This window comes from Anguilla rostrata, chromosome 13 (genome assembly GCF_018555375.3).
Source record: "Anguilla rostrata isolate EN2019 chromosome 13, ASM1855537v3, whole genome shotgun sequence".
Lineage (NCBI taxonomy): Eukaryota > Metazoa > Chordata > Actinopteri > Anguilliformes > Anguillidae > Anguilla > Anguilla rostrata.
In genome coordinates, this window is record NC_057945.1 from 26,936,006 (window position 1) to 26,960,286 (window position 24,281).

Sequence of the window (24,281 nt, forward strand, 5' to 3'; positions counted from 1 at the left end):
TTTTCAAATGGTAAAATGGATGAAGTGTGCAATCCAACAACTGCCTTCTTTTAATGGGAAAGTAAGAATGTTTGCATAGAAAGAGGGTTAAAAAGTAGACAGGATGATCATCATATGTGTGCACTCCAGGGGAAAGTCAACGCATTGTGGACTTGCTGCCACCTATAGATCTTCATTATCAATAACCACAAACTGAATTCAAATGTGTGGACTTTCTCAGCAGACGTGTCTGGATTTGTTGAAATTAGTGACTGTTGACTGGAATGTAGAGATTGTGCCCAGATATTTGTTGATAATGTTTCTGTAGACAAGCATAATTCAATAGCAGTATCAGGTTAAAATCAGTTTCTGTTACTAAAATTTCTGAAACACTCAGACATGACAATACTGCTTTGTTCATACAGCTGATATAAATGTGCATCACAAACAGCTCATCACATAATCACATGCTGTAGTTTGGGACATGTATCAGGAAGCTGCTAACACATTCCCAAGTTTAAAATGGTATGTGTTGGTGTCATTCACAAAACGACTAACATTGAGGCAAATAAGGCAAATGGCTGCCCTTTCAGAATTGCAGTGAGCTCACTTTTAGTAAGTGGCCAATAGAGGGCACACGTTGCACACTTTTTCCAGCAACACAATAACAGTAACCACATCCGTCTATGCTCTAAAAATTAGAATGATTAACTTTGGCTACTCACTAGCCGACATTCACCTTGGCCTGTATGTTGATGACACTCTAGCAATGTCAAATTTATTCTCACCAGACTTGACAAATATTTGAAATGTATGTGCTTTAAATGGTATGGTCAGAAGAACATATAAGGATGACTACAATGCACGGCAAATGAAACCTGTTCTCAGAAACCCTCTCTCAGAATGGTCTTTTAACCATAGAGAACTCATTAGATAGCCCTGAGATACAGTTTCCAAAAAGAAGTAGCGTGAAGGCGACTTTAGCTCAGGGGATCTCATTTTTGTTCAGGACATGCAGTTCCAAAAAGCCACCACCAGATGAAGATTTCAGTAAGAACATAATCTTCAAACTCCGAACGCAGTTCCCCTTTGTAAAGCAGCCCCCACCCCCCCCCCCACCCTTAATCAACCTTTGTATTAACAATTGTTATTAAGAAGAGGTCTTATTTCTATATTTATTATGCTAGAGTAAGAACTGTAAGGTATTTGTGCTTAATTTACTAATTAATATTGTGCATGCGTTTTCTATTCCAGGAAAAGGTATTGTTGTTGTTCTTGTTATTTAGTTATTTAGCACAGAAACTTGGAAAAGGGGAAATTACAATAAGAATTATCAAGTTATTATTTATAATATTAAATTATCAAACATTGTAAGTATGAAAACATATGAACTGATTTGGTAGGAAGTTGCCTGGCAAAGACCCCAGCAAATGTAGAAGGGATTTTATTTAGTCATAATCATACCTTCCGACTATCAGTCATATCAGTCTTACAGGCTGATGGATATAGACAGGGACAACCTTAATTACTTGATTAACTAGGTACAGTAAGTGGCTAGTTGTGGGCACACTGGGTTCTGGATTATTTCACTGGCCTAAATCATTTTCTGCTGACTGATCACATAGCTAATCCACGGTATGTTTTTAAAGCCCGCTCATCAGACTTTGGGTCCACTGGTTGCAAAGTCACACTCCATCTCTTTCCTGTACAGCTAGACGAGACAACACTTCTGAAGGACTGATCGAAAAACGCAGCCATGAACGGCACAGAGGGCCCTAATTTCTACGTCCCTATGTCCAATATCACTGGAGTGGTGAGGAGCCCCTTCGAATACCCACAGTACTACCTAGCCGAACCATGGGCCTACACGATCCTGGCTGCCTACATGTTCACGCTGATTCTCCTGGGCTTCCCCATCAACTTTCTCACTCTCTACGTCACCATCGAGCACAAGAAGCTGAGGACCCCCTTAAATTACATCCTTCTCAACCTGGCTGTGGCCAATCTTTTCATGGTCTTCGGCGGCTTCACCACTACGATGTACACGTCGATGCATGGCTACTTTGTCTTCGGTGAAACAGGCTGCAACCTAGAAGGATACTTTGCTACCCTCGGCGGTGAAATTTCGCTCTGGTGTCTGGTTGTCCTGGCTATCGAGAGGTGGGTGGTCGTCTGCAAGCCAATGAGCAACTTCCGATTTGGTGAGAACCACGCCATCATGGGCTTGGCATTTACCTGGATCATGGCCAATTCTTGTGCTATGCCTCCTCTGTTTGGATGGTCCAGGTACATCCCAGAAGGCATGCAGTGTTCATGCGGGGTTGACTATTACACCCTCAAGCCTGAAGTCAACAATGAGTCTTTCGTCATCTACATGTTCATAGTTCACTTCTCCATCCCCCTCACCATTATCTCCTTCTGCTACGGCCGACTGGTGTGCACCGTCAAGGAGGCTGCCGCCCAGCAGCAGGAGTCCGAGACTACCCAGAGGGCAGAGCGGGAGGTCACCCGCATGGTAGTCATCATGGTCATCGCCTTCCTGGTCTGCTGGATCCCCTATGCCAGCGTGGCCTGGTACATCTTCACCCACCAGGGAAGCACATTTGGGCCTGTCTTCATGACAGTACCCTCCTTCTTTGCCAAGAGCTCGGCAATCTACAACCCCCTGATCTACATCTGCCTGAACAGTCAGTTCCGCAACTGCATGATCACCACCTTGTTCTGCGGGAAGAATCCCTTTCAGGAGGAAGAGGGAGCATCCACCACTGCCTCCAAGACCGAGGCCTCCTCAGTGTCCTCTGTGTCTCCCGCATAAGGCGCCGACCCACCACAAACCCCACCCCTGTGTGGGGTCCAAGAAGACCCACTGTTTACGAACCAGACCTCTGCTGTTGGCACTAACTGACAACTTTTCTGTATGTTTTTTTTAAATTATTATTGTTTATTTGTTTCAGGGCAGTTGGTCAACCAGAAATACAGTTGTAGGGGCACTTGCGTCCCATGCCATTTCTGTATGTGCAGTACATGAAACGTAATCATACATATGAGAAGTATGAGAGGTTTTTTAGAAAAAATATGTCAACTGGGATGTACCTGACCAGCCTAAATGCAACAGTAGATGCATGTAATGTATGCAATTTAAAAATAAAACGCACTTGATGAAATTTATGTCTTGTTGTTTTCCCTTTACATTTGAAAAAAAGGCAGGAAGCCAGGAGGTAAGAAAGGATGATTTTTATTCCTGTATTAACATACTCAGTATTACAAAAAGTCTTATTAAAAACTTTTGAGTGACAGCTCAGCATTGTCTCATTGAACAGAATTATGTCACAGAAGTTTTAGTATTTTTATCTGTGCTTCATGTTAACACTTAATGTCAAAGAAATATTTAAAGAATGCATACTGTTCTTCTGTGGTGGCTGAAATAGTAAATAAAGCATCATTTTCACAATCTCAGGATAAATCATACTTCTAAATGTGATTAATTAAATCAGTAGAAGTAATTATAAAAAAGTTATAAAAACAACATTAGCAAACATTAAAATACAACAAAAATATAATTATGTATGTTGAAATTTCAGAGCAAAATAAGATGATTGGTTGTTTGAAATGTTCTGTGCTGAAAAGTCACTTTGAATCAAGTCACAGTGTCATTGGATCTAATGATGGATTATGACTCAAAATATGAGAACAGTATTAATTAGTACTTACAGTAGGTGGGTATAGAAGTCTAATCTGTTGAAGGACAAACCAGTAGCAGGGTTGTAGCTTTTCTCTGTACAAATCCCTCATTAGTGTTGGTTTGAGTTTGTTCCAACTCAAATTTGCAGTCTACAAATTCCACAAAACACAATAACTGACTAACTGACTGACAGACAAGCTGACTGACTGACTGACTGACTGACTGTCTGACTAAATAAATCACAGTTATGTGAAATTTCAGTTCAGTTTAATAAAGTTTCAATTTGGTAAACCACAAACAAACAAGGGCCAGTGTGGTTTCAGGTTCTTTTTTTTAACCCGTTACTAAGACAGTTTGTCCTTATGACATACTGTATGGGTGAGGTCTAAATATTCCCTAAACTAGATTATGCTTTTCACTATTTAGCTGAGCTGAGAAATAAGAAACAAAAACACAGACATAGGCCAAACCTTAGGCTTACAAAAAATCAACTGTTTGGAACATCATTTAGAAGAAAAGCACTGATGAGCTCAATAATTGCAAAGAGCCTGGTAGGCCAAGGAAGACCTCTTCAGTTGATGACCAAATAATTTTTACCACAATGAAAGTCCCAAATACTTGTCTGACAGATCAGAATCACTCTTCAGGAGGCAGGTGGATGTGTCAGTGACTACTGTCTGCTCAAGATTTCATGAACAAAACTACAGAGGCTACACTGCAAGTTGCCAACCACTAGTTAGCAACAAAAACAGGATGGCCAGGTTACAGTTTGGTAAGAAGTACCTAAAAGAGAAAAAGGTCTTGTGGACTGATGAGACCAAGATTCACTTGTATAAGAGTGATGGCAAGAGGAAAGTGTGGATGACGAAAAGAACTGCCCAAGATCCAAAGCCCCCCCCCCCATACATGTTTTGGGTATGTATGGCTGCCACTTGTCTTCATTGAAGATGTAACTGCTGATAGCAGCAGCAGAATGAATTCTGCACAGAAACTTCTTATCTGCTCAAGTTCAACCTAATGACTCAAAATTAATTGGATCCTACAGCAAGACAATGTTCCCAAAAAATAAATTGCAAAAAACTAAAGGAGTTTTTCAAAGTAAAAAACTGGAAGATTATTAACTGGCCAAGTCATTCACCTTAAATGAATCCAATTGAACATGCATTTTGTATGCTGAAGAGAAAACGTAAGGAAACTAGTTCTTGGAAACTAGCTTGGAATAAGCAGCAGCTGTATACGGCTGCAGAGCATAACCAGAGAAGATACTCAACACCAGGTGATGTGTATAGGTCACAGACCTATACACATGCAAAGGACATGTGAGAAAGCACTGAACATGACTACCGTCATTTACATCACATTAACATGCCCCAAATGTTTTGGTGTCCTGAAAGGGGCTAAGTATAAAAAGTGCTGTAATTTCTACATGGTGAAACTCATGTATGTAAAAATATTATTTATGTGTGTAACCAGATGCTGAAAGACATTAATAAGATTTCCTGTATGGCTGCCGAGCCCCATGTACCCTGTCAGTCAGTGAATCATCCAAAGAACTCATCCCTTTCACCAATCAGCTTTTTGATGCAGTAGCTAAATGGTAAAATGGACTGCATTTATATAGCGCTTTTATCCAAAGCGCTTTACAATTGATGCCTCTCATTCGCCAGAGCAGTTAGGGGTTAGGTGTCTTGCTCAAGGACACTTCGACACGCCCAGGGCGGGGTTTGAACCGGCAACCCTCTGACTGCCAGACAATCGGTCTTACCTCCTGAGCTATGTCGCCCCCAGTAGCTCCTCCCTCAGACACCATTGTCATTCAGATAAAAGACAAGCAACAAAATGGGGTCTAAAATTGCATTACAAATTGCATGAACTCTAAAAAAACAATTTATATAATAACTGATTCAAATACAATGTATATCATAGCCACAGCTCCAGCTGGACTGCATTGTGAGTACATCCTGCTCAAGGAATATTCAGCATGCTTCAGCAAAACAAATACCTATAGAATTCAGTGATAATGACCTTCTGGGTAGCTATAGCAACCCCTGTGCCATCAGAACTCTCACAGAATACAAATTACTCATGGCCATCTCATATCTCCTCAAGATAGTGCTTCTAGCAGTGGATAAACAATGTCTGCATGAATGCCAGATTCAACCTAAAGAAAATATGTATTTATGTACATACGCTGACATGGTTTGTACAACAGGGGGAATGATGAACTAACTGTGATAAACTAAATAGAGGAGCATTGTTCATATACCACTCTGATTAAGCTTTTTCTAAATTTGCTTACACACACACACACACACACACACACATATATAAAAGGTAGTTTGTTCTTTTCAAAGCATATGTTAGTATACACCTGCTTAACACAAACTTGCTGAACAACCAGGTGAGGTATACAAAATTCAGTACTACATGATGTGTAGAATAATATTAGTTTCAAAAACTGTGATTTGTTTAAGTAAAAAAAAAAATTGGTACAGTTAATCTTTAAATAAATTAAACTTACTGAACTGGCTAACGTGTTATATACTATGATTATGTTTTCACAAGGAGGGGAGCCATGATTGTGTGGCACCACAACTGTGGTGAATGGCTCATTTGTTATTAGTATCATCTTCCACGAAGTTGGTCAACAATAGGAAGAAGAAGAAAAAAAAAATCCCTTTATTGTTTTTCCAAATTATTTATATGGTCAGAAATATGAGAAACATAATGTCTTCTAATGATATTGTTGCTCAGAGGGAGAGGAAGAAGGAGAGGGGAGGAGAGAGAGAGAGAGAGAAAGAGAGAGAGAGAGAGAGAGAGAGAGAGAAAGAGAGAGAGATTTACTCTGTACTAAACTAGTATCTCTAAAATTTAACTGCAGTGTTCTATTATTTTCAATATTAGTCATTATTGATAATGACTTATAATAATAATATGTAAGTAATATAGGTGGAAATGCACATTTCATTTGAATACTGACACAACATATCACTGAATAAAAAAATACATGACATGTTTTAAATGGAGAGGGCGGGAAAACACCTTCAGAATGTGATTTTCTGTTCATTAATTCTGCTGACTCATAAGTTCGTGTTTTCTTCTCTAAAACCCGTGTGCCTGAAAGAAATTCTGTCATCTTGGTTTCTGTCAGGACTGACTCAACATCCAGTATCAAGTTTCCATGACAACTGCAAGCGCTACATCAATGACTGTACCTGTAAGCCCTCAACCCCATTAGAGGTAACCCCCTTGTTCGGTAGGACAATTGTATTAACGGTAATGTGCTGCCACAAATTGTAACCTGTCATTGTTGTATGTTTATAAAGCAGTTTACGTGAAATTAACAGAAATAATAGCCAAACGTTAGCCAATAAGTATTTGGCCTGGAAATTCAATACACACAATTTACGCCACGATTCACTTAATGTAGGGTGTAATTAGAAATCCATGTAGCCTATTCGTTTCCCGATGGTGACTTACTGTAGTTGTATTTCAAGGAATTCTACTCACAGTAGCATGGACATGAGTGAGATCATGGTGGATACCCTTTATATGGACATAACTTAAAATCTCGCAACGCTAAACGTATTAATCGCATATAATGGGTTTTACACTTCCTTTGTATCACAGGTAACTGTCCAGCGAAATTATATCGGGAATCGACACCAGTGGATACGCAAAACTCTTCATATACTAGGTTTTCATATACTAACAACAATCAGTTACATTTTCCCTAAAATTAAAGGTGTTATTTGCGTTTGGTTGTTTCTTGCTAGGTTGCTAAATAGCCTTTGCATTGTCCAGAACTAACGTTTTTTTTTCTTGGATATAGTTATTGAATATATGCGATAAGTGCTATCAACTACTTGAGTGATTTAGTTGCGAATGCATTTACACTGGCTACTGCGTAATTAACTTTACCCGCATTTGAATTCTGGTTATGAATTAATGCCTGCTCCAAGTATACATGCACTTGGAAAATGGATTCACTGGTTATTTATATATCATATAGACCTCTTCCAATACAGTGAAAATCAATTCGAGAGAAAAAAAATCACTTGATTCCAAAGACTCTCAAGACCCTGGCCCATGAGACTTTTGACTACAGCATGTCCCATCATTTACAGCCAAAATGGTTACAGTTTGCTTTGCACTCCGCTCTCATGGAAGCAAAATCATGCCATAGTGTTGTTTTACTCAATGTGAAAACCTACAGCGCTTTCTTGTCTATTTCAAAGATGGCCGTACATTGAACATTTGTACAATAAGTTTATGTTGCAAATTTACCCTTTTATGAATGCTTTAACTTTAATCATTGACAATACTTAGAAGGATGTTGGTTATGAATGACAGACATACCGGACATGAAGTCAGGAATATAATAAGGGCTTGTTCTGCAAACATTAATTCTGCTATGTATTCCCCTAGCAGGTAACAGTACAAAGTATATAACATTTAGAGTATATGTAACTCTATAGCACCACCACTTGGTTTGATTAATAATCAATATTAAGCATTTTTGCGATAAGTCACATTCACTGAAAATTCATTGGCTTGACATTCAGCCATTTTTTGACAAGACCACAAGAAAAATATTACCTGTATAGAGGTTGGTCCATGGATGCACAAAATGTGGTACAAATTAATATTCTGTGGCAGGAGATTAATCATTTTACATGTTTTTGAGAACAATTTCAATGGCAGAAGATCCAGTATGGCAATTGTTGAGGAAAATTTGGTACTCTTGGTTAAACGGTGCACAGGGTCTGGGTTTAGGACTGTAAAACGTTTACAGGTACTACAGCACCTCCAGGTGGGGATTCTGCACAATATTTGAACTGAGGCAAGAGTTTAAACCAGGGGTGCCCAATCCTGAAAATGTGGGTGTAGGTGTTTTATTCCAGCATTATGATACCTAATTCAACTAATTACCTAATCTTCAATCAAGACCTTGATAAGTAGAATCAGATGTCAGTACAAAAACCTGCACCCACATTGACCCTTTTTTGGATAAGTTTGGTCACCCCTGATTTAAAAGTAACTGTCCAAACAAGCCAATACCAGCTGACTGCAAAGGGTCAAATAATAACAGCAATAACAATAAAAACAACAGATGCATTTTTGTGGTGCTTGGACTTCTTTTTTTTTTTTAAAGCCTGGTCGTTACAATGACAACGAATAAAAAAATAAATAATAAAAAATGGCATGCCTTGCTTGTAATTATCATCCTTATAAGATATTAATTTGTTGACATGACAAAGTTTTACCTCCATAAAATTTAAATCTAACCTGTAAATCTTCAGGCTACTTCAGTTGTCTGATGATTAATCGTCAAGGTTGAGCACAGCAGACTAGCTTTGATTTTATTGGTTGCTTTATGGTGTCACAGCACATCGTAGCCAAGCAGGTCTTCATGTCCTGCTCAGGGAGACCTTTTGAAGTTCTCACTGTAGCAGATCTTTGTGTTCATTTTCCTCTACATTGGAAGCCAATGTAACCTGATTGGGCTCCTTTGCCTTTTCCTCATTCTTTAACGGTACCTTTGCATCAGAAATCAAATAGTTTAGAACATGCTTCCTGTGGAGTGATATGCTAAAGCTGGAGTGATATAAAAGGGAGTCTTGAGGTTGGGTTGGGTCAGGTTTATCCTTTTATAGGAGTAGTTGCTGGAAAGGATAAACAATGAGCCAAGCACAAGGACAGATCAGTAGACAACTGAGGTAATGGGCACCTGTACACAAACATGCAAGCCCCCCCCCTCACTCTCACTCTCACTCTCACTCTCACTCTCTCACACACACATGCATGCATGCACACACATACACATGCACGGACACACAACGCACATTTCTGTGAAGAGAGTTTAAAGAAACATTTAAACAGATCCTTGCAAGGGTAATTTGAATATATTATTTTATTTTTTAGCATTACCATCATAGTTTTTAATTTTTAATTTTTCCCTTCATTCTTTAAAATGGTCACTTCTGAATGTACACATACTGCAAACTTTCAAAAATATACAAACAGATGCAGGCTTGTGCTATACTCTGGTCAAATGTCTAAAAAACAGTGGCACTGGGGAGAAAAAAGACATCAAAACCTTTAAGACATGCACAGCATATATCTGAACACCAGTTACCGGTAGCCATTTGGTGCATGTATGGGCTCTGGGGGGAAGAAAAAGATAAGACAGTTGTTAAAAAAAGCCTGTCTTTCATCAACAAAGACTTAATTTATGGTGTTGTTAGGCACATAATTGTTTTCATGTTGTTTTGTAAAATTTTGATAAATGCATTATGCTGAACAGAAAAAATGAAACAACAATAAACACAAATAGAAATAAAAAAAGATAGTATTTCTGATCTCACACTGTCTGGGAACACAAGAATGTAAAATCAATAAGTTAGTATCCAGGATCCATGTTTTCCACATATATGTAGGGCTCTATCTGGAGAACTGCAGAGTAGCTGAGACATTCGTTCAGATGCTGAGGTCTTTGTGGCTCTCTTTGTAGGGCTTTTTCTTGGGTTCGGGGAGCGGTTTGGAGGTTCGGCTGGAGTTGGACTTCAGTGTGTTGTAGGACTCCTTGAGTCTGGGTGCGGTCACTTCCTGTCTTCTGTAGCTTCTGTCGGGCGATGCCTCCCTAGGCAGGCTTTCAGTTTTGTAACGTCTTTCAGGTGATCTGTCCCACGCAAACCTCTCCTCTGAATCGCTGCTCTCAGATGACTCATCCTCCTGAAAATTATTGTTCTTGAAGGCTCTCTCGAGTGTCCTGCCCCTGGGCAGCGTGTCTTCCTTGAAGAACGGTTCCACGGCTACAGCTTCACTCAGAAGGCTATCCTCTCCATAGCCTCGTCCAGGGATTGGCAGGTCCTTCAAGAAGCTCTCTGCTTTGGGGAAGTATTCAGGGATTTGTGGCTCTCTCAGGAAGCTCTCCACCTTGGAGGCTGACTCTGGGACCAGTGGCTCTCTCAGGAAACTCTCATCCTTATCCGGAACCTTGCCTCGCGGCCTCTCTGGGGAGCGATCCCTTCTCCAGTCCATGGACTTGGCCCTGCGTCTGTCGGGAGAGGGGTCCCTTCCCCGGGCAGGTGACCTGTAGGGGTCTCCGCGCCGGTCCAGGGAGCCCCTGCGGCGGGGTGATGCGTAGCGGTGCCTCCTCTCCGGAGAGCGCTCGTGCCTCCGCCCGTGCCTCCTGTCCACAGTGTTGTACGGACCACTGGCTCCGCTTTGCCGCTTGTCCGGGGAGCGGTGCCTCCTGTGGTGGGAGCTGTGCTCCGACCTCTTCTTGCCCGAGCTTTCCTCCTTCTTCCTGGGTTTGGATGAGCTGCTCTCGTCCGACTTTCTCACCCGCCGCCTGTGCGTGCCCTTCTTGTTGGGTGAGTGATGGCGGGATTTGGAATGGCTGCCGTGGCCCCCGTGGTTGCTGTGGTGGTGGTGCGGTTGGTGGTGATGGTTGGAGTGTCGGCCATGTTCCTTCCTGTCCGCAGTCTCCTTTGTCCTCTTGTCCTCATTTCGTGCTGTTTTGTGAAGATCTGGTGGATAACTGGACTCCGATAATGCGGGTAATCGACTGTTTTGTGGCAAGGTTTTCACTTCCGAAACATTTTGTGTACTGGCGGGGGGGCTGTTGCCGTCATAGCCGGCGCCTGCAACATACATAAGGTGGTTGTGGATAAATCAAATGAGGGATTTTTGCAGAATGTACAAGTGATTCTTCCTGCATGAACAACACCAAGCTGTTAAGTTTAGAAGCCAGATCTCAGGTTAACATTTGCAGGTACTATCAGGTAAAATTTCTATTTAATGAAATTTAATAAAACAGCACTGTTGATGGTAAAATATTAGTATTTATGAGCCAAAAGCTATGATGCAGGAGGACTCGTGGAACAGCCAAGGCTGTTAGAAGAAAATGCTTTTTTGTGATATAAAAGCAATCTATGGTGATTTTCCGAGAAAGTAAAACCAAGGGACAGTATTTGGTTCCACATTCCAAAGCTTTTGATAAATATGACTTTGATTTTGATTTTATATGTGATTAATATGGCCTTCCAAGCATTTAGCCTGGGGTTCAAGCACTGGATATTATATTCTTGAAAGCATATTTAAAACATTCTATGTATGCACTATTAGAACTGTAAATAACTCTTAACTTAAACTCATAAAAATATATTATCATTATTTTCCTTAACGAGTTTAATTACCTCGATATTTGTAAAATGCGAGAGTGCCTAAGTACCTTCTTTAGTCTTCGAGTTAGTATTTATGTATATGTATACATGCATTTCCATGCATGTGACAATTTAAATATGAGAGCGGGTTCAACAAAGCAAATAAAATAATGTCAATGTGATACATACCTTGAACTAATGTAAAGAAATACATGTATATGTATATCTTCTGCCAAAATGACATGTAAGAGATATTTAATGTCAGTGTGGCACCTGGTTAATGTAAAGAAGATAGCCAAGAACTCACTGTCAATGACTAAAGGTCATGGGGGTTACTGTCTGCAATTAAGAATTGCCCTTCAGCATTTAGTTAGTATAACTTCAATCAGAATCTGTAATTTGATGATAAAATAACAGTAAAATAATATAATTTTCTTGTTCCATATCTAATACACTTAATATTACATATCCACTGAAAAATGAAAATAATGGGATAAAGGACTTTGAGGCAAATGCACTGTTGCACCCAAAATGTTTCCTGGAATTGACATGTGTTCCTGTGCATTTCCTCCTAGGTCTCACACTACATATATTTCCAGTCGATTACATGGAAACATAAAGGCAGCTAATTCAAATGAAAGCTAAGCAGGGGAGCGTTTAAACATTGCTTAAATTGTGCTTCAATAACATTCTATAGGATGTGCCATTACTAAGTTAAGAAGCAGTGTAATGGTATGGGCTAGGAGAAAGAACAGGTAGGATATATATATATATATATGTATATGTATATGTATATATATATATATATATATATAAAATGAGGGGAAAAATGCTAAATAAAAAATAAACAAAATAAATTGGTCGGTATACAATGTCCAGTAACATAAAAAGCAGATTGAACACCAGTAAGCCGTTCGCATTTCAGCAGTGGGACGCGCTAGGCCCAGAGTTCAAATGCGAGCAGGTGGAGGCATGAATCCATTTCTGCAGGGCAGCGTGACAGCAGCTGGCAAAAAAAGGAGGGATTGCAGTGCATTCTGGGTGAATGGATTCATTCGCATGAAGCACAGCACGAGTGATGAGGTGAGTCAGGCCACAGCACACAGATACCGAGGGGACGGATTTCAGCTACAAACCGTAGTTTGATTTTGGCCCATTAGGTAGAAACAAGGCTCCCCCAGCTTGTCATTTCTCATACATGCAGCGAGATGAGGAGCTATCATCGCTGAAGGAAGGTGGAAGAGACCAGCGAAAAGGGAAGGAGAGAAAAAAAAAACAGAAAAAAAGAGAAAGGCAGAAGGTTTAGATCCTCAATAACAGGCAGAAGAAAGAAGAATTATCCCTTGATTTTCTTTTTTTAATGGAAAAGGTGTTTATTTATTCATTTTCAGAGAGAAAGATTGTCCAGGAAACACCCCACTTTCAGTGAAAATTTGTAAGTAACAGAGAGTCCTGGAAACCCAAAACCAGCCCAGCAGCAGGGAAACAACCCCCAAAGACACACAGGAGATGCACACACAAAACTTCAACAGTTTACATCACACAAAGAATGAAATCACTGGCGGCTGTCAAAATGATGAAAAAAAAAGTACAAAATGGTATAAAAATATACAACCTCACAGAGATGTCATATTGGTGTAGGAAAAGACAAACATTTCATTGTACATTCTTGGTCCAACAAAATTACATGAGTGAAAACTTCAAATGGTTATTAATCCAAAACAAGAATGCATTTAGATCATTGTGATAATCAACAGAATGATACAATTGAAATGAAAATTCCATAAATATTATGGAAAATGGGTCTCCAAAACAAACAAAAAAAATCTATAAATAAGACCATTTCATGCAGCAACACTCAGGAAAATGCTTCTTGGGAGATTAGACAATTTGTGATTTTGTAGGTAAAGCAAAAATACTGGTAAAATGTACTTTTTGGTTAAGAAATGCAATGTGAAGATGTAGGGATACATCAGAGATTTGTTAGAATCTGAAATATACAGTAGCACTTATCTATTACAATTACAGCAGGTGAGAGTAATTCCATGACTCGAGAGGACTGTGAAATGTAATTTTATGACATAGCTTATACAGTAATGTTATTTCCCACTGAAATGGTAGTAAGTATAAGGATGATCTTCATGTCATAACCTCTTCAACAAAACTTAATTCAGTATCTTACATTCAACTTCAATAAATAGTATAAATATGTTACTTATGCCTCATTTACTAGAACATTTTATTAAACAGGATGCATTTCAGAGTTAATGGTGCACATGAAATGCAACGTGTCAAGTTTTACCAACCTAAAAATATAATTCATCAAGGAATCTGAAGAGCAATAAACACATGATATTCAATTTTATGAATTTAGAGATTCTTTTTTCTTTCTTTTGTTCTTAATTTTGTTTCTGTCATCCTCCAGCCAGAGCTCCTGGCCAAACGTGATGGCTCCTCCTTATACTCTACCCCAGCTCATAGAAGCAAGCAGAAGACAAAGAGAACGAGGAGGCCAGGCTCCCAGATTGCAGATACTAGAAGGCCCGTGTGAAGGAAGTGAAGTCACCGGAGCGTGTCAGGGGGTGAAGGCAGGAGAGAAGGGAAAGTTTTCGTAGATTGACCCACCATATTCGGGCACGGAGCCATCGCCCCGCTTGAGGACCAAGCGCACCCTCCGCCCACCGTTTTTAATCAGTTCGATGGCACGGGCATGCTTCATGTTCTTGGTGCTCTCTCCATTGATCTCCAGGATCTCGTCTCCGACCTGCGTTTGTGATACGGGACGGGGGGAGGGCGGAAGAACAAATCACTACTGTGCAGAGAACTCTGGTTGAATTACACGCGCAGAAAAAAGGCGCCCATTGACAACGATGTCGGCTTGTTCTGTAAGGGAAAGCTGAAGTCTCTCTACCCCCCAGTTCAAAGCTGTCAGTGCTCTCTGCCAGGGGAATACCATCTGCACTGAAACAAGCCCCTTCTTGACACTTCTGTATGCTTCCCTGTACTGTGTTACTATTAATATCTCATCTAACAAGCTCAACTCAGAGACAAAAAGGACTGGTGACAATGAACAGTGCCTCAATGTATAGCAGCTACAATGCTGCTGATAGAACAAATATTTGAAAGTCTCATTACCATTTTAATAATTTAGTTCTAATTACAATCTAATTTCATATTAATATTGACAGAAACAGAATCAACCATACATAATATCCTCATGATATAGCACAAAACCGTTGGATTGGTTATGTTTTAATGCTTCAGCATCAAATGCATCTGGCCTGACCTATTTAATACTGACACACTTATTCTGAGAGCTACAAATGCTGTATGATTTTATAGCAATATGCTACAAGAGCATATCATGAACTACATGCTATATCTGTATCAAACGTACCCGCATCTTCCCATTTCGGACCGCTGCCCCATCTTCAGCTAGCCTGAGGACGTAGAGGTCCATGTTATACTCGCGGCCCCCGCGAAGACTGAATCCAAAACCTTTATTGTCCCGTTCAAGGTCAACTGAATAGAACTCTGGGTCCTATAGGGAAAAGGACAGACAGTGCACAAAAAAATTACCAACATGACAACCATCTGAAGAGGTCGTGGTTTCAGCACAAAAGACAGGTACCACCCTCCAGGAAAGTCACGCTGAATCAACAGGACAGTTCAATGCTCAAGATCAAATTAATAATTGATTCCTTTGGATTCACAAATATTTTGGGACTTTCTGAAGAACCACACGGACATTACAGGAAGATGGTCTGAATCTAAAGATTTACCCCAAGCGTATGACTTTGAAGGCGAGGAAGGCAATGGAGGGCATTAAGAATGATCATGCTCGGTAAGGAGCTATCCTTCATTGCTTTGGCTCATTAGGCACCAGGCACACTGGGGTACAGAAAACACGGGAGAGATTTGGGGGAGATCTGATCTTCACCTGTGCTAGAGGTGCCTGTGTGGGAGCTGGTGGTGGAGGTGCCTGTGGGGCTTTGAAATCAAATGACTCCTGTTTTGGTTTTGTATTGTTCCTGTAAAAAAAGAAAAAAAAAAGAAATACAAACTTGCATTAATTAATTTATTTTTTAAATCATATTTTAGCTGACAGAAGGCTTTATTATGGGTGAAACTGGGTGAGGGGCATACCTTGGCTCGGGTGCGGCCTGTTGCTGAGGTGCGTGTGTGGTGGTGATGGTGGCGATCTTCTCAGCGTTGGTTAACAGTGACGCGTTGGAGGACTCTGATGAGAGAGAGGAGGGCTATGAATAGGAAGGCAAAGGAGAAACTACAGCAACCTGCTGACAGACACACGAAAGGACCAATCACAGACACTGAGATTTCCCAGGGACTGACATTCTCATTCCATCAATTTATATACTGTATGGGAAGTGTGTGTGTGTGTGTGTGCGTGTGCGTGTGCGCAAGCGCGCGTGCGTGTGTGTGTGTGTGTGTGTGTGTGTGTGTGTGTGTGCTAAGTACATACTCTCAACCTGAAATGCACACATCTTATGACCTTCCTATGAGTGGAGTTAAATTGGTGGCAGTTAATTTTCTCAAACATCGAAACTATAAAGGGATGTCAAATGTCATCTTTGCTCTGGAAGCTACCAAAAAAAGAAAAAAAAAGAAATACATAACACTTTGTTATTTTCCAAACAGAAGAAAGAATGAACACCCCAAGAGAATGCCATTACCACTGAAAACACCCACATACTAGCTTTTGACAACCACATTCAACTGCAACATACCACATAGGTTTCACTAATCAGCAACACTGCACTGTCAATCACAGCACAAAGCCCAAAAGAATACTTTCAACAGTCTAGCTCAAAATGGGGCTCGACATATCATCCAAATATCCATCACACTATCCCCCAAAGCAAAAATATCTCCTCACTCTCCCATTCTGGGTCCGGCTGCAGTATGCTGGCTACACTACAGTTCAATTCTACATTCCAGACACACAACCTATTCCCTATTGCTCCCAGGCCCTGCAGTCTAATCACTATTTCAGCCAGAGCCCATTATTGTTTATGAGATATTCTACTGAAATCCCATTGGTTAATGGGTATTCTACTGACATCCCATTGGCTAATCACTATTCCACTGAGAGCTCACTCAATTCCAATCCAGTGGACAGCTACTGTGGAGGAGACCCAAGGTATGATGATGCAACATCAGTGGACCGATTTCTCTTTAAATAGCTTTTTTGTCCTAGGTCGTCAGCTGCATTTACTCATTCCACTCCAGTGCTAATGGCTGCATGTTTTCGCTCTTCAAATTATCCAGAGCAGAAATTAAAAGCGATGAACCATCGTTAGTCTCTGTAATGTGTCTCCATTTAAGAAGTCACAGAGGACAAGAAACCATGTAGCGTCTCCATCTCCCGAAGGCCCAAATGAAGTCACGCAGTCCAGCTCTGTGCCTCTCACATTCTTTCATTGCAACTGCCGCATAGGTGTCCTTTGTCACATATTAGATTGCATTATACCACAAGCTGAATTGCACATCATTCACTGCCATTCAGATTCTCCTCCCAGTAACCCTGTGCTGTAGCGCGGCTCATTATTTTCCTGTTTGCATGGCTCCTGATGAGTTCCTTTGTGAGAGGCTCACACTGCCCAGCCTTGCAATAAACACTTCCAATAACACAACCTGTGTCAACCAGAACAGATTACTATAGAAACTGCCATGGCCCAACGTCATCTGCACATACTTCATTCTTTTATGACTTCCCACCTGACATATGTTTAACCTTCCCCAGAAAACAAGCTCCTTTGACATTTTAAAAATCACTGACTACCACGGTTTTTCATGGCTTAACAGAGTCATGCATGCTCTCATTTTTTTCAGTTCCACCCCTCCCCGCACTCCACACCACCCACATTAATTAAGCTGCATTTGTAAGCCCCTCCTGAGAGATCTTTCAGGGCTGAATACCAAGCCTTGATCAGAACTTCTGAACACTTCATCCAGTCAGAGACAAGCAGTCACACCAACGTCCTGAATAAAAAGACATCTGCGTCTTTCTCAGACAAATTAGTACTGCTGGCAATGTGCAGCTAACACATTACGTGCAGTTTTATTTTAGCTTTCCTGTTGCTACATAAGCCTTCTGAGAATCAAACACTATACAACCCCACATGCCAGTACAGTATCATCGCAGCAAATGAGCAAATATACAATTCATATTTCAATAATCTACAGATTATAGAATCATCACCACCTTGTCTCAAGCTTTTAAATAATGCACCCATGCTACCCAAACGGTAACCTTATTATTTGCTGGGAATCACAATATATGAATTGGAGGGATGATTTCCTCTCTCACATTAATCTCATTTGAAATTATAGGATTTCTGCAGGTTAGAGCCCTTAAAAAGTCTTACATTCTTATAGTGAAAATGATTTGTTGACTCATTTTTGACTTGCCAAGCCATTACAAATACAAATACTTCAGATTAAAAGCATTTAAGAAAAAGCGGAAACTCATTGTTCTGAATAAACCACATTACTGATATTGATAATCCGATATGCAAACTAATTTATTCGCAGTTAGCGTGTTGGAACACAGAACTGACAGATAGGTAACCCACAGACATCTAGAGAATAATGATGCACCATTCCAAACGAGTGGTTTTTAGCAAACCTTTTAACCTGGGACGATGGACAAAAATAAAGAAACCTTGATCCACAAAATAAGACTCAAAATGAAAGTAACCACGATCTGCGTCCCACTGACGCCATGCATAAAACATGGGAAGAATAGCCAATGGCTGAACTGAAGAGAGAGCCTCACCGTCTCCCGGAATGATGCGCAGCGTGACGGTGTTCCCCGCCTCCTTTATCAGATTGACGATGTCCGAGTGAGACTTGTTAGTGATGGAGCAGCCGTTCACGGCCAGGATGCGGTCCCCGACCTTCAGCTTGCCGCAGCGGTCGGCGGGGCTGCCCTCGATGATGCGACCTATTTTGTGGGGCATGGCCACACACGCGTTTCCGGCTTTGGTACCACCGTGGTTTTTTTAAAAATTTCGTGTGTGTTCGCGACATTGAGAAATGATGATTTGTGCATTTCGTTTTTGGGGGGGGGGGGGTGGGGAAACAAAAAGATGAGAGGGTGGGAGGAAAAGGAGAGGAGAAGAAAGAGGAAACAGAAGGTTAAGGGTTAATTCACCAAGCCACCAAGCCAAACTGCCCACAGAATTTGTTCACAGATTTGCATGTTTAGAAAGAGAAAACGCTGGCCAAGAACACGACAACAGGTTATATCTACATGCAAGGGCGGGTAAAAGAGCAATGCTGAATCCAGGAAAATCTTATGCTCTGCTCTGTCAGCCTCCACTTTTCCCTGAATATCCATTTAAATAATTGCACTTTTGCGCTAAAACTCTAAGGTCAGTGCATTATGCACACTGCCTCCTGACTATCGATGCCTAAAATGGCATACTGTAATTTGTTTTTCACCTTGGAGCATGGATCGATTGCCAGCCCCTCAACTTCATGAAGTTTGATGTAGGGATAAGTGAATTTCGGTCCCGGTGACAGCTCCAAAAGGATGGATTTACAAAGCAAGCTACATAGCCCAGACTTCCTAATGAGAACTCTGCATCATCCGTGCCATGAATATGCTGACACTGACAGAGTAGATACATGTGTATACGAGTGCCGATAGGTGCTGTTTATTTATTCTGCTTGTCTGAGCAAGCCTCTGGGCTTCTTTTCCTCCCAAATTCATATTTATAGCATCTGCACTTAATCGTTATTGCGAAATCTCACATGAGACCTGTCTTATTTATTTATTTATTTATTTACTTATTTATTGTTTGTTGTTCCTAGACTGAATGTCAAATCACTCTTATTTAATTTTTTTTTGTACAAATGAAATCTCGGGAAACTGCACCAGCGGGCATTAAACTTGCAGCCCAATTCCGGAACCTTCCATTCTCCCGACCGCCTGGAACTGGATCTGTGTGTATGGAGCGGAGGTGTTCGCTTAAAGGGCTGCAGACTGCCTGGAACTGGATCTGTGTGTATGGAGCGGAGCCGTTTGCTTAAAGGGCTGCAGACTGCCTGGAACTGGATCTGTGTGTATGGAGCGGAGCTGTTTGCTTAAAGGGCTGCAGACTGCCTGGAACTGGATCTGTGTGTATGGAGCGGAGCTGTTTGCTTAAAGGGCTGCAGACTGCCTGGAACTGGATCTGTGTGTATGGAGCGGAGGTGTTAGCTTAAAGGGCTGCAGACTGCCTGGAACTGGATCTGTGTGTATGGAGCGGAGCTGTTTGCTTAAAGGGCTGCAGACTGCCTGGAACTGGATCTGTGTGTATGGAGCGGAGGTGTTCGCTTAAAGGGCTGCAGACTGCCTGGAACTGGATCTGTGTGTATGGAGCGGAGCTGTTTGCTTAAAGGGCTGCAGACTGCCTGGAACTGGATCTGTGTGTATGGAGCGGAGCTGTTTGCTTAAAGGGCTGCAGACTGCCTGGAACTGGATCTGTGTGCATGGAGCGGAGCTGTTCGCTTAAAGGGCTGCAGACTGCCTGGAACTGGATCTGTGTGTATGGAGCGGAGGTGTTCGCTCAAAGGGCTGCAGACTGCCTGGCGGCAGAAAGCTTGTCCTGCTTTGCCGATAGCCCGACATTAAGGAGACATGATTCAGATGAAAAAACCGTCTCGCGTCCTCCGTTCCAAACGCAATCGATAGCTTCCCACTTGTCGAAAAAAAAGAAAAAGAAGAGGAAGCATCCTTGGCAACGTTTTTCACATTCCATTTTAAGCCATTTTTTTGGAGCACCCATTTGAAATTAAGTAAAGCAGCGAGTCAACCACAGATCACCCCAACAGGAAGACAGCACAGTGGAGTCCCTTAGCCAGATGAAGGACCCAGGCAGTGAGAGGGGAAGGAGCAGGCCCCCTAGTGGAGTGGGGGTGCAAGAGCAGACTGCGCAGCGGCAGGCAGACATGCAGAGGGACATGGGGTGTGCAGGGGAGCACAGCAAGGTGTTACACCAGCTTGATTCACCAAAGTCATCCTCCAAAAGTCCCTGTGTGTTGTTCATGTTCTGTTGCTTCTGCTGATCACTGTTATTCACTCCCCGGCGACTAATGGAACTTAATGAACTATAACACTATGGTCTGGGGCATACTTAACTAACAGACAGTTTATATGCAAATTGCCATACAGACATAATCTTATGACTGACAGAGAACCTGGTGTAAATATTGTGCGACAAAAAATAAATAAATAATTGTTAAAAAATAATGTTCAAAGTAGAAACATACTTTGAATGTTCTTACTGCAAATAATTTAACTGTCAATAGTAACCTAACCTTGTCTTAGCTGTGGTATTTTGGTGTGTATAGTGAATCAATCGGAATATAATTATTTTCAGAATGATTAGCTAACTAAAAAGCCGCTTTCACTCTATTTTATTGGCCTGGGTCTCACCCACTGGAACGTGTGTTGCGTGTGTGTTGCGTGTGCTGCGTGTGTTGCGTGTGTGCATGCGTGGTCAGGGCGGTGCATACCGAAGGTGGTCCCGGCCTCGGGCCGGGAGACGGACGAGACGATGACGAAGCCGAAGCCCTCGTTCTCGCCGCGGCGGATCTCCACGTCGTAGGGCTGCACGGCGGTGCTGACCACGGCGCTCCCGCTGCCTCCCCCTCCCCCGCTGCCGATGCCGCTGGTGCTGCCGCTGCCCGAGCTCACCGTGTTGAGCGAGTTCTGGCTGCCCTGCGGCGTGCGCTTCTCCTCCGTCAGCGAGGGCGCCTGGTTGCTGCTGTGGTGGGACGAGGCCGGGGACGGCGGGACGTCGCCGTCCGTCTTGGACGCTGAGCGGAAGGAAGGGGAGGACGAGCAATGAGACGCGGAGCCATTGGTTAAAACGGGTATGCGCAGTCCTCACATGGTTTCACTGAAATACGCACTGCATTGCATTTTCCATATAAATGATATACTCTTTTATACCCTACTTCAGATGAGTGGACATATTAAGTATCAAATACAAGAATAGAACCATTAAATCTCTTTTTCACACAAGCCAACCATACGGCACTGCAGGAAACACAGCGTACAGCACACAACGCTCACAGTCTATAGTTTTCGTTTAAGAATTACATTATTCTCACATATGCAACCTGCATGAAAATATGTTTGCCTAAAGGGATCCTGAGGCACAATGGATATAATTTCATTGGGCTATAATTTTTCATGGATTATTATACTAGTGTCATGTGGCATTGTTCAATACGAAGGGGGCCAGGCAGTTATCATACATAACGTTTGTAACATAATCCTGGGTGAATATTTTCACCGAGTTGGTACCTACAAAATGACAACATTTGTCAAGAGGGTGGTAGAATTTTCAAAAGTCAGCAGACAGCTTTATCACCCAGAATGCTTTGATTCATATCCTCAAATTTATCAGAGCACTTCATCTGTGTGCGTAGACCTGCTCATCAATACGTGACCTTGGAAACCTGACTCGCTCTCAATCACATTTATGGCTCACATTTATATTTCTGAAGGGCAAAACAACTATCAAATTCTTTAACAACTCTGCCAAAGGTTTCCAAACAGCCCAGTTTTCAAAAGATATCAAAATTGAAGGTCCAGAAAATCATAAAGACCAACATTAAAAACAAGAGCATGTGTGATATTAGGATACACCAGGATTGCTATAATGTTAATGGTAGAATATAGTCCCTTTGTTCCAGTGAGATGCACTCCCTGATTTTAGCTCTCATTTGATTAATACTGGAATTATTCTGAGACCTGTAGTTATGCTTTAAATAGCCACGTTTGAACTAATTAGAATGTACAATGCCATCACATTAAAAGTTAACGCATCTGTCCTTGTTTTCGCGGTACCCAGGCCCCATCTGCTCCTTTACCTCCATAGCCAGTCTTGCGCCGGACAGTCAGGTTGACGTGTCCCTGTTTGGCAGCCTGCTGCATCAGTTGGACCACCAGCTGGTGGGACTTCCCCACCACGGCCGTCCCGTCCACGCAGATCAGCTCGTCCCCAGACCGCAGCCGACCGTCCTCGTCGGCGGCCCCGTACTTCACGATGTGCCCGATGTAGATCTGGCCAGCGACAGAGACGGACCGTGTCAGCCGGAGAACAAGATGCCACCGAGCTTGTCTTTCAAGTGACAGAACGCGGTTCAGCATGCCGATGACTCTTGGATTCCCTAACTCACTGTCTCCTTAATCCTGTTGTATTTCCCCAACCAATTAAAACCCAGGGGGATGATTATTTTCTTTCTCCAACAGCTGTATAAATCAGCTTGAAAGAACAGCAAACTTTCAAGGGAAGGAAACTGGTGTTCACATTTTAGATCTTGTTTTTTTCTTCATTTTTTAAGCTGCATTGACCAAGCTGGTGGGAGGCATGGGAGCATATATTTGTATTGCATTGCATAATGGTCTCCACCACACAGACTCAAGTTCTTGTCGCTATCTGTGCCTTAAAGTCCTAGTTATCCTCCAGTGGCAAGCAGCAGAACACTCAGCTAGATGCTGCATACTAAATGCACTAAGCTGAAGAAGCCACCGCCTTCATACTGATGACTGCTAGTATTCCCCAACACCCACAGCTCTCTCTGTGCAGCACTCTCTGTGAGAATCATTAAGGCAGGCTTTCCAATTTTCGCTTATACCCCTTCTTTGATTTTGAATTGAATTACATTTTAAAGTTTGAACTTATGACATAAAATATGGTTTAGAAAAATAAAATAAAAGACCTTCTGCAAACATTAAAATGGCTGAGGTAGCATTTGTCCTTGACTTACGAATAACCGCAAGTGCTGGTTTGCTGACTGATTGCGATTGATTTTGATGATTGCTGGACTCACCAAAGTGCGTTTGTGAAGAAAAACACCAACACTTCCAGTTACTCGCGAGTCGCAGTAAAGTAAAAACATTGATTAAATCTAGGTCTGAGTCACGAGAGCCTTCACAGGAGAACTGTCAGGACATATCAAGATGGCAGGTGCAGATCTGGCTGTAAACAAAAGAGATAAAAAAAGTCTATACTCACTGGCTCCCCAGGCTCATTTCCTCCAAGTATTCGGAATCCAAACCCTGTGTCCTTTCTCCAGAGGAAGATGTCCTGCTCCTGATAATCAGGCACTGAAAGACAGATCCACTCACTATAATCAATATGTCTGTCCTAGCAGTCTTCTCCTTAGTCACACTTTAATGCACTCTACTTGGAAGTATATACACTTTTTGCATGCAGTAGCAGTTGGAGGTGATCGTAGGAGGAGGGTCTGTGTGTTTCCGGCAGGGTAGGGGTTAATGAGATCATGTAGCCAAGGGCTGCACCTGCGGCTCTAATCAACCCGATGCTACATGTGCGAGCTATGCTAATGTATTCTGCACCCCTCCTCCTTTCCTGCCTCTGCTTTTCTCTCCCTCCATCTTGCTATGCAGCGTATTAGAGCAAGAG

General features: G+C 41.9%; 2 protein-coding genes and 1 long non-coding RNA gene across 12 annotated transcripts in view; 2 read left to right on the plus strand and 1 right to left on the minus strand.

Moving 5' to 3' along the window:
• LOC135237191 (uncharacterized) overlaps positions 1 to 23,592 on the plus strand; it is a 60,817-nt gene extending 37,225 nt beyond the window's left edge. The window contains exons 2-4 of the long non-coding RNA XR_010324771.1: positions 14,258 to 15,676; positions 21,346 to 21,717; positions 22,704 to 23,592. This is a non-coding gene — a long non-coding RNA (uncharacterized LOC135237191). The remainder of the gene's footprint in view (positions 1 to 14,257; positions 15,677 to 21,345; positions 21,718 to 22,703) is intronic.
• rhol (rhodopsin, like) lies at positions 1,643 to 3,147 on the plus strand. The gene has a single exon (XM_064304034.1). It carries the CDS (start codon positions 1,736 to 1,738, stop codon positions 2,792 to 2,794), a length of 1,059 nt encoding a protein of 352 aa, XP_064160104.1. The 5' UTR covers positions 1,643 to 1,735; the 3' UTR covers positions 2,795 to 3,147.
• magi1b (membrane associated guanylate kinase, WW and PDZ domain containing 1b) overlaps positions 9,558 to 24,281 on the minus strand; it is a 126,321-nt gene continuing 111,597 nt past the window's right edge. For 5 of the 10 annotated variants that reach the window (XM_064304029.1, XM_064304027.1, XM_064304024.1 and 2 more), the window contains 9 exons: positions 23,871 to 23,962; positions 22,723 to 22,915; positions 21,358 to 21,660; positions 18,632 to 18,835; positions 15,979 to 16,072; positions 15,773 to 15,863; positions 15,230 to 15,373; positions 14,458 to 14,596; positions 9,558 to 11,310 (listed from right to left, as the gene is read on the minus strand). In XM_064304029.1, the coding sequence (XP_064160099.1) occupies positions 10,142 to 11,310; positions 14,458 to 14,596; positions 15,230 to 15,373; positions 15,773 to 15,863; positions 15,979 to 16,072; positions 18,632 to 18,835; positions 21,358 to 21,660; positions 22,723 to 22,915; positions 23,871 to 23,962 (2,429 nt within the window). In that variant the 3' untranslated portion in view covers positions 9,558 to 10,141. Of the gene's footprint in view, positions 11,311 to 12,968; positions 13,058 to 14,457; positions 14,597 to 15,229; positions 15,374 to 15,772; positions 15,864 to 15,978; positions 16,073 to 18,631; positions 18,836 to 21,357; positions 21,661 to 22,722; positions 22,916 to 23,870; positions 23,963 to 24,281 lie in introns of all 10 variants that reach the window. The other 5 variants (XM_064304033.1, XM_064304031.1, XM_064304032.1 and 2 more) reach the window with 4 other exon arrangements.

Excerpts from the sequence above, each read along its gene's own strand:
- rhol (XM_064304034.1), top strand. The coding sequence starts at position 1,736 with ATGAACGGCACAGAGGGCCCTAATTTCTACGTCCCTATGTCCAATATC.